Source organism: Barbatula barbatula (assembly GCF_947034865.1).
Source record: "Barbatula barbatula genome assembly, chromosome: 1".
NCBI classification, from domain to species: Eukaryota; Metazoa; Chordata; class Actinopteri; order Cypriniformes; family Nemacheilidae; genus Barbatula; species Barbatula barbatula.
Window position 1 is genome coordinate 21,437,309 of NC_136766.1, and position 13,339 is coordinate 21,450,647.

The window sequence follows — 13,339 nt, forward strand, 5'->3', positions numbered from 1 at the left end:
TGGTAGAGTTTGAGCTCTACATGCATGCACACACGCACACACACACACACACACACACACTCTCACAAACCTTTGCAATCTTTGAAACTCAAGATTTATAATCTTACTTATGTTACTTATTATCAACGTGCAATACACTACTTTAAATCAGGGGTAAGGTAGCCTACTTTTAGATAAATGTATTTACTCCGAGGGCTAAATAAGAGCTCTTAAATGTTAGTGTAACAATACAAATATTACTTTAAATATAATACAATTAATGTTTAGCCAATTCACAACTAACATGTTTGGTATAAATTGTAGAATTTTCTTTAATGAACTTTGTATTGAATTAAAAAATTTAATTCCCACTTTTCACATACATCAGAATCAAATGTACAAATCCTATATAAATAGAATTAGAAACTATAATTTATTTATAACGAGACGAAAACTTCAAAACATTCAAGGAATTTCAATACGTTCGTGTCTAGGATAGTTGAGCTCTGATCACAATTCGCATGAACGCCATGAACACGAAAGCACTGCCATCTAGTGGACAAATAAGCGAATAACAACAAGAATACGAACAGTACAAAACATCACATAATAATAATAAATATTATAATAATAATAATAAAAAAGAATAATCTGTCACAAAACATGTTGAAAGACCTGATTCTTGATCTGTTGACTGAATGGGTCATCATTCATCATTCTAATCTCCCCCGGATGAAGGATTAACGTTTTCAGTCATTTCCGTTGCATGCTTTAAAACAACAGGATATTTCGTACAGATTATGTGTTGTAGATGTTTTTAACCGTTTGATCAACGTCAAGTAATTTTTTCCCGTATCGATATGGCTGTTTCAACATGTCAGAAGATCACATTCGTCTCATGCATCGTCCTCTGTATGTCTTTATTTCTACCCAAAATGTTTTTACCCGGAGAGAAGAAAGACAAAGTGCACACGAAGGGTAAGATCATCAGAGAAATTCCTCATCCCAGATTTATTATCACATCATATTTAGATTTTGACCTTCCCTGTGTCCCTTAACGTCATCTTCCTACTGTCATATTCCTACATTTCTAAAAATAAAGTATAGCTTTTATAAAAAAAACTATTTATTTACGGTTGCTATTCACAATGGCAGTGTTCTGTTAAATACCATTGTCACCAATGTTAATCTCGTTTATTTCTATTATTTATTATTATTTATTTTAGAATAGTCAATTCCAAATGACCAATGTTTCAGGAGCAGCCTAAAAACTTCATATAAATTCAAATGTATTTCAGCACTTCTTTTTCTTTCATCTTTTTACAGTTTGCATTGTTGCAAAGCATGTTTACTTGAAATATATATTAATACAGATAGAAGTGATAGGAATGATTAAATAAATTCATTAATTAACACATTGTATTATTTAAATTATTCATTTTATTATCGTCTATAGGTTTGTAACATTTAGATTATAAGGGATTTAAACCAAGTTTGTGTATTCAAAGTTTGGGCATAGTCATTTTGTAATAAATATAAACTGTATATATTGAATAAAGATTACAGAGGTTACCTTCGATCAACTTAATCTGGAATAAAATATTGTATACATTTTTTTATTTTGAAGTTGGTCCAGGGCATTTTCCTCCTATACGACATGGCTATTCTTTCTCTGAAGATTACCTTGACTGGAACACTGAGTCTCATTACACCAAACACTACATCCCAGAGGTCATTGCCAGAACCAAGAGTGTTGGCAAGCCAAATCTTCTGGTTCAAGTCATTCCTGTGTATGGCTTTGGAATCTTCCTTTATATCATCTACCTGTTCTTTAAGGTGAGACAAATAAAAAATTACTCATATGTACTGACAGAAATATATTTTCTGTCATTGTTTCCTGATATGTATTTTTTATTTTAGAGACACATTTTAAGTGTAACCAAGATGTTGATAGGGTTCCTCATTTTTTCTCTGTGAATATCTTTCCACATTTTAGAATGATAATAATAAACTCATCCTAACTCAACTAATATTGTTGGCCCACAATAATATATAGTTAGGTCCATAAATATTTGGACAGAATTTTTTTATTTTAGCTGTGTATTAAAGTGTATTCGAGTAATAGTTTTTTAATGAAAATTGACTTAAAGTGCACACTCTCAGCTTTATTTAGAGTGTATTCACATCCAGGTTAGCTGAAGGCTTTAGGAATTTCAGCTTTAGGAATAAAATTAAGCTCCCCCTTTTTCAAGGGACCAAAAGTAATCGGACAGTTGAATCAAAAGCTGTTTTATTCACAGGTATGGGCGTTTCCTTAAAATGAATTAAACATGTTAAATGTCTGGAGTTGATTCTACATGTGGTTTTTGCATTTGGAAGCTGTTGCTGTGAACCCACATCATGGGGTTCAAGGAGATCTCCATGCAAGTGAAACAGACCATAGTTAGATTTAAAAAACAAAGGAGCTTCGTCATTTCTGGGCTTGAATTGAATTTTATTGTTATTTTTTTGCATTATTCAGCCCATATCATGCTTTAAAAAGACATATTTTTTTGTCTTCAAATGTAAGAAACTATGCTCCCACAATTAAACTTGTTTATGCACATTCAGATAAAACGTTTTAAAAGTTTTTTCATGTTTAACCAAGTTTGTCTTTTCACAGCTGACTTCCAAGGACAAACAAATGTGCAGATTTCCCATACTGCAACCAGAACACATGTTTGAAGAGATGCGTGAGTTCCATATTTCTATTAACCCCCAACCCTCATCTATTATGTAAAGATGCTATATAATGTTTATAGCAACCCAGTGTAAACATGACACTTTCGTTGTATTTTTATGGTGTGCACTCTTAGCATATCAGTAGCTTTAACCCCAGATAAGGCTGATCAAGATTCTGTCCAAGGCCTGCTAGGCTTTGTTCTCTTCTTTTGTTAGACCGGGATTAGCAATCAGAAGTAATGTTGTATAAGCCTAGCAGCACCCAATACCAATTATCTGCATGTCTTTTGGATCAGTGCTAAGAGGTTTAGCTCCATTTATCAAATGGATGTCAAAGGGTGGAAGCAAATGCGATAGAGCAGTCAGCATGGCATTCACTGTCTTTTCTGTTAGCAGATTATTCAGACTAAAATCATTAATGTTTTCCAAAACATGTCAGGGATTTACAGTACTAGCTCTAGAATACTTTACTATTGTTAAAGTCAAGATCATACAAAACAAAGTATTTGTATTGGTTCAAATGGTAACATATAGAAAGCAGGATCTTTATCTATAGTGATTCATCTGGTGAAGTGCAACTTAATGAAAGCTTCTGTAAAAAGTATTTTTATGTCAACCAGGTTTTGGACACTAGAAAGTTGGAGTCACATGTTTGCTTGAATCATTGTATCTAAAGTTTTTTTTTTATTACATTTCCATTGTCTCCCCATTAGCTACATGTCCGTTGCCTACCAGAACAAGTGAAAAGATTAGAGAAAAAAGAATATCCAAAGTTGTTCACCCAATGGCCAGGTAAAGTCTTCATATTCCTCAAAACGTGGTGATCTTTTGCTGTGCTCTTATTTAAATATATCTTTAAAATAAATAATATGTGTATTTATTTTCTACAAATATTTTGTGAACTCTACATCTCTTTAATGTTCACAGAAAATAAGATTTCTTGGCCTATTTAAACCTTTATAGTCTAAGTGATTTGTTAGAAGCACTAAGTTGTTCTGTTTTTCAGGTCACGCAGGGGGACACGGAGGCGGGAGGAGAAGAAGCTGAAGCAGTTGAGGGAGATTACCCAAATGATGCGAGAGAGACAGCTGCGAGAGGGAGTCACGCCAGAAGAGGAGGCTGAGGAAACCCCCTACACCGCTGACTGGGAAGGTATAGCTCACGGTTACATATTAGGTCCGCTAATTAATCAATGTTTTAGTTGCTCTGTTTTTATATGCCCAATTGTATTTATTGCATCCAAAGGCTATTCAGAAGAAACCTACCCAGAGTATGATATTCCATGCCCCAGACGCAGATTTCCTAGCGTTATACTGGAAGAACCAGACCAAGTTATACTCACAGCGGAGGAGCTTGCTGAGAGAATGGAGAAAGAGGAGGAAGAAGAAGAGCATGTAGATAATGACAACAAGATAAAAGAGGAGGATCAAAGAGAAAATTATGAGGACAAACAAGATAATGCCAAAAATGAAGATGAAGAGGAGGAAGATGATGAGGATGAAGACAGTGAAGAAGACAATGATGAGGAAGATGAGGAGAATGACATTGGAGAGGACCAGCCCTGTCTTCCGAAAAGTTTTGATGAGGATGATGAGAAGTTGAAGTACCCAGTTGAAAGAAAACAAAACCAAAAACCAAGCACAAGACGACAAATCACCTTCAGCGATCACAGACGTGTCTTCCATTATCCAAAAGGTGGAACTGTTGGCTGCAAGTATGAGGAGGAAGAGGAGGAGGAACATGAAGATGAAGAAGAAGAAGAGGAGGAGGATGAAGATGAAGAGAATGAAGAGGAAGAAAATGAGGATGAAGACTATGAAGATTCGCAAAATGAAGAGGAACGGAGTGAAACAGAGGAGAAGGAAGAGGACCCGCTGATGGAGGCTGAGAGTCTAGGTTTTAATGATGATGTCGAATGTGATCCTGAGGAACAGGAAGTAGATCTCATTGATTTCCTCCAAACATACCAACCTGAGGTAACCCTCATGTCCAGTCAGTCACTGTCTCCCAAAACTCAGGCACGTGGAACACTCAGGATGCGAAACAAGAAACAAAAGATAAAAAAATAGCCGTCAAATAAAAAAAGAAATAATCTGCAGTTCTGCCCTCTGGTACCTTAAAGGGGTCATATGGGCGAATACATGTTTTTCTATGTCTTTGGTGTGTTATTTGTGTATAAGTTGCCCATGTATGTATTAGACATAAAAAATGAAAATGTCAGAACAAAAGATGCATTCTATATAAAAGCGAATGCTCACCCAGACCTGCATGAAACGCCTCGTGTTACCACACCCCCACAAATCTACGTCAGTTCGTGGTATGATTTGACTAAGTAAGGTGGGCGTAACTGTCAGTACAATTGCCTTGGAACCTGATAAGAGGAAAATTACTTTTCCGTCACACACTTGCAGTATTCGACCAATCACTGCGCACCTTTTTAACTGGCCAATCATAGCAAACCTCGCTTTTCAGAGTGATAAGCTTTGTAAAAAAATCTGCACCTTTTAGAGAGGTGGCGCAAAGAGGAGATACAAACAAGCACGGTATGCGGAAATTGTGATATTGACCTAATTTACCTTAAATCGTGTATACACATTGCATAACATCTAATGCTGGGACCACACCAAAAGATATTTGGGCGGATTTCTCCCCTTCTGACAGTCCTAGGTAAAGTCCCGATGATCATAAATGGCTCTAAATATAATGTTATCAGATTTCCCTGTGGTGTGATGTGTGTTAAGCGTGAATGAACTGATCGGAAGCACTTTGGAGCCACCCCGATCGCGAATCTTAAATATTCAACATGTTGAATATTTACGATCAGAAATCCTGATGTATGGGGGAAAACGGACAAACGCACAAGAACACTGTTGATTATCACGTGGAACAAAACAATACAAAAGTATAACAACCGTAGTTATCTCTTCAACAAACACGTTTCTTTATTCTGTTAATTTTCTGTCAAAAGTATCACAAACACCATCATCGCAATTACGAATAATTTCATTAAATACCAGGCTTTGTGCAAGTGACTGTAGTGGTTGGAGTCCAAGTGTGCGGATGCTTTAAGGTGGATCAGAAAAAATTGGTCCAGTGGAGCTAGTGGAGCCAGTAGACTCTTTCAGGTGATAATGTCAGCAGCAATTTTTTTACAGAACTGTTTTAATATTCTTTTTCAATTACTATGAAGACATAAATACCATAATATTTGAGTTGCAATAAAATTAGATCTAGTGCTGTGCCACCTTAAATGCTTAAGATGACTCTGCTTGAGCAATTTTTGAACGATGAATAATATTTGTAACATTACTACAAAGTTACACATTTGTTTATATTTAACACATATATAATAAACAAAGCTTACAGTGCAATAAAAGATAACTCATTCTGAAGTCTCGAGAGAATTTGCGAGAATTCCTGTGTTCACAGTCAGGTTTGAAGATCTGTTGGTGTGTGATGGGAGCAAAATGATTAAATCTAGTTTTTTTTTCTCCTCGTGTTTGTGGTCTCTCACCATTTAAAACTCATATAAGATTATAAAAATATTTTGGTGTGGCCCCAGATTAAAACAAAAAATAATATTAGTTTTATTTGTGTCATATGACTTCTTTGATGTGAATCTTTCTTTTCAAAGCACAGTATTTGTAACCATTGTTATTTTCTGACCAATGTGAAATGCACTTGGTTGTTTCTATAGTAGGACCCTCTTTCCCAAAGATATTATTTGCCATTGCAACTGACTTTGTAACCACATCTGTACTGGAAGTACAACAACATACTCATGCTAAATATCTGAGATGTAAAAAGTCACTGGAGTTCAGATTTATTTTTTTCATATCTTAGCTACTGTATACAAACACTGTATATAGACCAATGTACACATTTATAAAACAGCGTGACATCATACATCACTTTAATACACCAGTGGTGAGAAGTTTTCAAACAGATAAAAAAAGAGCAGAAAAACACATACCTTGTCATTGATTTATCCATTGAAAGCAAACTTAAAATGTTAGAGCGTTACATTGACAGAGAATAGAAACAGCTGGAATGGTATTCTCAAGGCAGTCAAAAATTGCAAACTTTACTGAAAGTAAAAGAATTTAATATTTAGATATTTATATTTTTTCCTAAAAACGTATAATTAAAAAACTTTTCTGGGGAAAGATGTATTTTAAAATGTGATATCTAAGTCAGAATGTTATAAACAAAGGTAAAAACAAACATACAAAACAGTAAATGCTATATTTGCATCATATTAATTCACCGATTTAAATTGTGATATAGATTTTTGTTTTTAAATATTATTTGATGCTTTTAGTGTAATTTACTCGTCACACTAAGGTGTGTTGTTTTCCTTTGTGTTCCCTCATTAAATCAAAATGCCACATAAAATTGTTCTGTAAAATTCTTAAAACACATTCATTCAAATCTAATGTTGTTAGTTTTAAGACAATAATAAAAGATTTGGACTTTTGCAGTTTCCAAGACTTGGCCGTGATATTGACCTAAAACTGGAATGATAAATAATATAAAAATCATCCGCATTTACATGCTTATGTGTGGCCACTTAAACAAAGACTTGAAAGAATACTTTGACCAGCGTTAAGACCAAATATTAATGTAATGTCAGTATAATTCTGCAGGATTTGTCAATTAAATTATTTCATTGCTGATACAAAATCACCATCTATTCCTTTGATTCATCATGTTTAGCAAAGAAACATCGGTTTACAAAACATAATAAAAATAAGGGTGGTCTTTTACACTTTGTTCATTTAACATTTTGCACCCCTGTTCATTTTGCAATGTAACGGAGTAAAAAAATACACAGGCAGCAGGAAACGTCATAGATGGCTTGTGAACAAACTCTCTTAATGTGTCAATCAATAACTTTCTGTCTTCAGAACCTGATCATTCTGTTCAGCTACAGCCCAGTACACTGTAAACATACAATTTTTTCTCAAGACCAAAGATAAAAGCTTGGATTTCTGCATGATAAATAAACACTGGCTGAAGGAAACAATTTACCATCTCACCAAGCATCACAAGTGTCTTCTCCAAAGGCACAATATTTACAGCTCTCCACCAATAAACTCTTTATAAAGTGCTCCGTTCAGTACATTCCCCCACAATGCAGTGGGTCCGAATAATTGAGATAATAATGTACTTACCCTGATATTGACCCTCACATTTAATGAGATACCACACACTTTTGTCACCATTCCTCAGGGGCGTTCACACTGGAGCTATTGGTGTAGATCTGGTGAGCTATTCAATTTAGGTCACTCTGATGTTGTACATGCAGGTGAACACCAATACATCATGGTACTCATATCAGAAGTAATGCGGTTTGGACATTATCCAATCATGTACTTCAAGAATCTATACCAAATGCTCGAATGCAAATGCTCAGGTCTGGAATTATGGCCATGGGGTAAAACAAAAGCAGCAGATGGTAAGGAAATGTATAAATATGTATGAAAATACATAAATAATGTGTAAATATGTCAGACAGAAATACTAACAATTCTAAAGCCCTCAAAAAGCATGTCCACTGTATTTAAACATATTTTTAAGCCAGCTGACATATGTAACTAATGCCATGTACAAAAGTCTGTTCATTAAGTAAACAAAATACTCAACCTGTTATAAATCACAGCTACATGTTACATTTAATCTGAAAAGTTAAAATTAAATTGTTAGTGAATACGTTTTATCCTTGTAGAATTATGACTATGGAAAAATAAAGTTAATTTTTTTCGACATAGGGACACAACATACTACTGTAAAAGATTCTTAATTTAACATTAACAAAATGTTAGTGTTACCTTGAAAAACACAATGTCTGTTAAATAACCGCTGCAATGGGCCATACGATCTTTCTATATTTTCACACGGATCAATAGGAAAAAAAAGTGGTCCTTGTGCTTTCCCCCCAATATGATGCCCTTTTGAAAAACATATAGCTACCGTTCTCTCACAAACATTAACACAAAAAGACAACACACACAATCTCTGGCCATACTGGTTCTTGAGAGAGGGACTTTGCAGTCTTGGAGCTCACCACAGCCCTTTACCCATTGATTCTGATTGTATATCAGTCTGGCTGGGTCCTATTGTAGTTGTGGCTGGTGGGGAGACAGCTACTCGCAGGCTAGCTTGCTGTCAAAGCTGGACAGGGCAATAGCAAATGCCTGCAGGGCGCACATGGGATAGTTGTAGTCCATAGTGAAGATGTCTTCTGCTACACGACCGAACTGCATCACAATGTAATCCGCTGAACGAAAGAGAAAACACTCAATATACACTGTATTTACTTACCCAGATGTATTATATTGAAACTAAATGCTGGTTTTTAGAACAAAGCTTTGTCATGCACGTTGTTAAAAACTATAAGATGCTTTTTTAACTCACGGTCGTTGTCATGAATTATCTGAAAGTTTTTGACAGACGCTTGGGTGACCCTGCCATGAAAATTGAGCACATACGATTGCGTGTCATCATTCCACACAGGCGTTTTGTTGTGGAGCTCTATCACACTCTCTGTGCTTTTGTTTTGCCATCGAGCCAGCAGAGTCTCATGGTCCTGCAAAGCAACGGACAGATGTGGAGGGATTAGCTTTCCATTAAACCGCCTAGCCCTGCTGCCAAAGTTGACATCCATACATTAGGTCCAAATAAAAAAGGCTGTTGGTTTACTCCGACTAATCCTTTATATTCTGACTGACTGTACAGCAAACATATTTGCTTTATTGAGACTTCAGTTTCGTACATACACAAAGTCCTCTCAAACAGATATTTTCGCTAACAGGCTCACTTGTAGTAGATTACTGCACTTACATTTCGAGGCCGGATGGAGACTCTTTCATGGTCCATGTTCATTCCTGGAATAATGACACTCATCTTTCGAGGTCCCTTGAACCCTAATACATTAGTTTCCTAGAACAAATAAATATCATTCACATGCGAAATGTAAGAAACCACCACCACCAGGGGTCAGGCTTGCCTTATTTTCAGCTTTCACTGTCAGGCTGATATATTTTGTGCCCTCAGGGCTGGGTGCTGGCTCTCTGCTGGTCACCAATCAAGATAATGTTCATAAACTCACATAGCAGATAGCTGCAAGCTCCTGCCGTAGGTTTCCAGCTTCCAGGCTAGATGTGGTCTTGACTGGGTTCATACCGCTGTCATATACCGTAAACTTGGTACCCATAAGATTTGATCTGTGGAGATTAAACATTAAGTGTAGATACTCTGAACTCCAGTCACACCACGGTAAAAGACAAGAAACTGATAAGGACTGCCAATAAACTGGACATATTTGATCTCGGAATCAAAAGGACAAAAAAAATGTTGTATTGTAAAATAATATAATAATATTTATCTCCTTGTTTTTTCCGATTGTATTCTTATATGAATTCTTATTACAATAATGCCACCCTTTTTTATTAATGACACTTAGAATTAAAAATGTAAATATTTATAGTACATCATGTTATAGATATTGTATTTGTTATATGGCTGAAATGTAAAGAAAATGAAAAATAGTCTATGGGTGCTGGAAAAAATATCATAAATAACAGTCTTGTAATGTAAAATAACATCTTGTAAATTAGCTAGTTTCAAGTTTTTTACAGTATTTCAATAATAGACTGTAAAAAAGGAAATTTTCCAGCAGTTAGGGTGCCAGAAATATAACATAAAATAATCATTTTAGAAATTGGCAATCTTTTTTTGTAATTTGATCGTTTTTACTGTACAGTACTTCAAATATATGTGAGAAATCAGTACTTGCTCATGAAAAACCAGTAAAATTACAGTTCTTACAGGGTGGATATTATTTAGTGAATTTTAATTTTAAAAAGTTAAAACAAAAATGATAATCAAATGAGAACTATAATGGATAATAAAGAGAATTGCAATTGCTTAATTGGTTAGATATTTGCAATCACCCAGTTATAAACAACGGGCGACTTATAATAATGATTTATTGCAAAAATAATATGGAGATACAAGGTTTCAGAAGGGCCGCAGCACTTTTTTCACGTTTATAAATTGGTGAGACGGTAAATCTTTCCACTCCCTCATTACTTATCTAAAGAATCTTTAAATTCCCCATTCTATAATGGGAAAGGAAATTGTTTTAGATGTACTAAGCTTTAATTAGATGTTGAAATGCACATAAGTCCAAGCTCCTGATATGAAAGGGGGCACTCTGGTGCGCACCAGTAATGAACCCAATTACAGTTTTAAATAGACTCTTCTAGTTCTGTGAGCAACGCGCACACATTCACACATAAACTCATTAAAGGTCTCTCTCATTTTGAGAGACTCGCACGTCTCTTGCCAAGACATTTCTCAACAGAGCAGTATAGATTTAGGTTACACAACAACATTATGAATCACAACGTACAATGAGTCATCGTGAATCAATATACCTCAGTTTGCCAATAAAGCTCTCGCCACCTCGAGACAGGTCAGTAGGGTCGATGGAGATGAGGTAATTGGATGTTTTGCTCTTCTTTCTCTTCCTCCCAGCTAAAAGGAAAACCTGTAAAAACAGATACATTTATTACATCCAGCTTAGAGGCATAAAGATTCAAACACAGGGAGCAATGTCTACTTATATATGCAGTTAGGGGAATTTTTTGAGCATTTCTAAATGTATTGTGTTCCTTCCAGTCCAGTGTCTGAGATTCCAAACCTCAGGAGTGACAAAGTCATACAACAGCAATGTGAAAGACTGACAGCACGACAAGACACATGAAAACTGTGATCAAAATCCAGGTTATCACATAATATACGTGTACAAATATTACTCTTGTATTGCTTAAAAGTGCACATGAACTTGCTTTCTTTGCAGTATTTGAGGCCTTTAATATTTTCGGTTATTTTGACCTGTTTCACCAGTTTTATTTTCTGCAAATAAATGCAAATAGAAACGACAATTCTATTTAAATTTTGGTTGAAATATTGTTAGTAAATGGCGGAATTAAACACAAATAATCAATTGACCTAAACACATACCTAGAAATCATAAATTCAACAAACTGAAAATAATTTTTGTCTCTTTGTGTTATTTTTTTCTGCAGCTGTATGTATATAGTATAAAGAGAGAGAGATGTTCTATAAAAGCAGTGGTTGGCATGTTGGTTTTAAACACTTTGTTCATTTTTTTACTCTAACTGTTGACAGAAATTATATAAGATGTATATGTATAATATAAAATGTTATCATAATCAGTTGAGGACGTGCCAGGTTTGAAAAATAAATGTAATCTGGTCAATTAGACGGTTGGTAAACACTGTTTTCATTTTCATAAAATGTTTTGTTTAGTCATATAAACCTCATGCCCTGTACAACAATAGTATGGTTAAATGTCTCTGTTTCTTCCCTTTCATTAAATCAATCATTTGAAGCTCTTCAGCAGATGAAAAAAGCGGCGTGTCACTGATTGCACTTGATTGCTAGAGCACAACAATAATGAAATCTAAATGAGTCACCATTCCTTTAGAAAAAGACAAATGGGTCTGTCTGACCTTCTTTCCATCCTCTCTCTCCAGATGGAGGTAGTAGGTGGGGTACATGCCCCTGTCCATGCCCTTCTTATCCCGTGTGATCCTGCACTTTACGGTCACTCCTTGGGGGGCGGGTCTGAGAGTAAACTCCTCCAGGTCATCCACATCGATGGACGGCTCGTTGGCCAATGGGGTGGAAGCTGAAGTCGCCTCCTGTTTGAGTGATTAGGCATACAGAGCACATTCCCAGTCAATTTTAAATGTACACATTGAATGAAATGTTCATTATTAACTAAATAGATGGCTGCGTTCCATTCTTAACTATGCAGCTGGGCCAGTCCAAATGAGCGAGCAGAAAAGCAGCCCAATGACGTTAACAGGGTCAGACCCAGGAGACAAGATGAGCCACAGGACGAACCAAGTAGAGTTTAATGCAATATTAAAGCTGCTCGCAAACAACACATACAAATATAACATAAAAATTTCAAATGAACATTTTCATTGGTTATAAAGGGAATTCTAGATTCCTTTCAAATTTGTTCTCATAGTTTAGAATTAATACTGTTTCTATTCCTGCAGTTTGACAAACACATTGCTTGAAATTTCATATCAGCTTCCAAATTCCTTATTTATCTGCTCAAGGTGTATGTATGACTCTCCACGAAAAGAAAGATCTTGAAATATTACGTTGAACTATAATAAATAAAAAGATTTCATCTTTACAGAGCCTTATGCAATCTCCAGTGAGACAATGGCTGGGGCAGGGGTTTCAAAAAGGCATGCTTTCCATCACCAAGTTATTTTAAGAAAGTAATAATTTCGCTGTTGCCATAGGAAACAACAGGACTCAGACCCTTCATTTCCAGCATTGCGGGCTTCGTGCCCAAGCAGACACAAGAAAATATATCCTAGCATGACAAAACACCGCCTGCTTGTGTCAGCAATGGATATATAACACTGCTGAAGACAGTCTCAGACGCAGTCGCCTGTCAATTGGTGACTTATAGTCAGGAAGGGACAGAAGTCACCTTAAGATATGCAAATGACTAGTTAGGCAAGCAAGCGTAGACTACTACAACAGATAATTGACATATACATGAGTTTAACGCGAAAGCTAA

At 35.6% G+C, this 13,339-nt stretch overlaps 2 protein-coding genes across 3 annotated transcripts in view; one reads left to right on the forward strand and one right to left on the reverse strand.

Annotated features, from left to right (window-relative positions):
• Nucleotides 1-730: 730 nt before the first annotated feature.
• Nucleotides 731-7,089, forward strand: ric3a (RIC3 acetylcholine receptor chaperone a). The gene is made up of 6 exons (XM_079451738.1): nucleotides 731-957; nucleotides 1,607-1,815; nucleotides 2,642-2,711; nucleotides 3,414-3,492; nucleotides 3,707-3,852; nucleotides 3,946-7,089. Exons 1-6 carry the CDS (start codon nucleotides 840-842, stop codon nucleotides 4,767-4,769), a joined length of 1,446 nt encoding a protein of 481 aa, XP_079307864.1. The 5' UTR covers nucleotides 731-839; the 3' UTR covers nucleotides 4,770-7,089.
• Nucleotides 6,495-13,339, reverse strand: part of tub (TUB bipartite transcription factor) — a 40,985-nt gene continuing 34,140 nt past the window's right edge. For both annotated transcript variants that reach the window (XM_079451716.1, XM_079451715.1), the window contains 6 exons: nucleotides 12,243-12,434; nucleotides 11,142-11,254; nucleotides 9,812-9,926; nucleotides 9,544-9,642; nucleotides 9,118-9,289; nucleotides 6,495-8,980 (listed from right to left, as the gene is read on the reverse strand). In XM_079451716.1, coding sequence (XP_079307842.1) covers nucleotides 8,847-8,980; nucleotides 9,118-9,289; nucleotides 9,544-9,642; nucleotides 9,812-9,926; nucleotides 11,142-11,254; nucleotides 12,243-12,434 — 825 coding nt within the window. In that variant the 3' untranslated portion in view covers nucleotides 6,495-8,846. The remainder of the gene's footprint in view (nucleotides 8,981-9,117; nucleotides 9,290-9,543; nucleotides 9,643-9,811; nucleotides 9,927-11,141; nucleotides 11,255-12,242; nucleotides 12,435-13,339) is intronic.

Bases quoted from the DNA above. Each gene is read 5' to 3' on its own strand.
- ric3a (XM_079451738.1), top strand. From the start codon at position 840: ATGGCTGTTTCAACATGTCAGAAGATCACATTCGTCTCATGCATCGTC. The intron at 1,816-2,641 runs GTGAGACAAATA...GTCTTTTCACAG, and splicing joins TCATCTACCTGTTCTTTAAG to CTGACTTCCAAGGACAAACA. The intron at 3,853-3,945 runs GTATAGCTCACG...TTGCATCCAAAG, and splicing joins CTACACCGCTGACTGGGAAG to GCTATTCAGAAGAAACCTAC.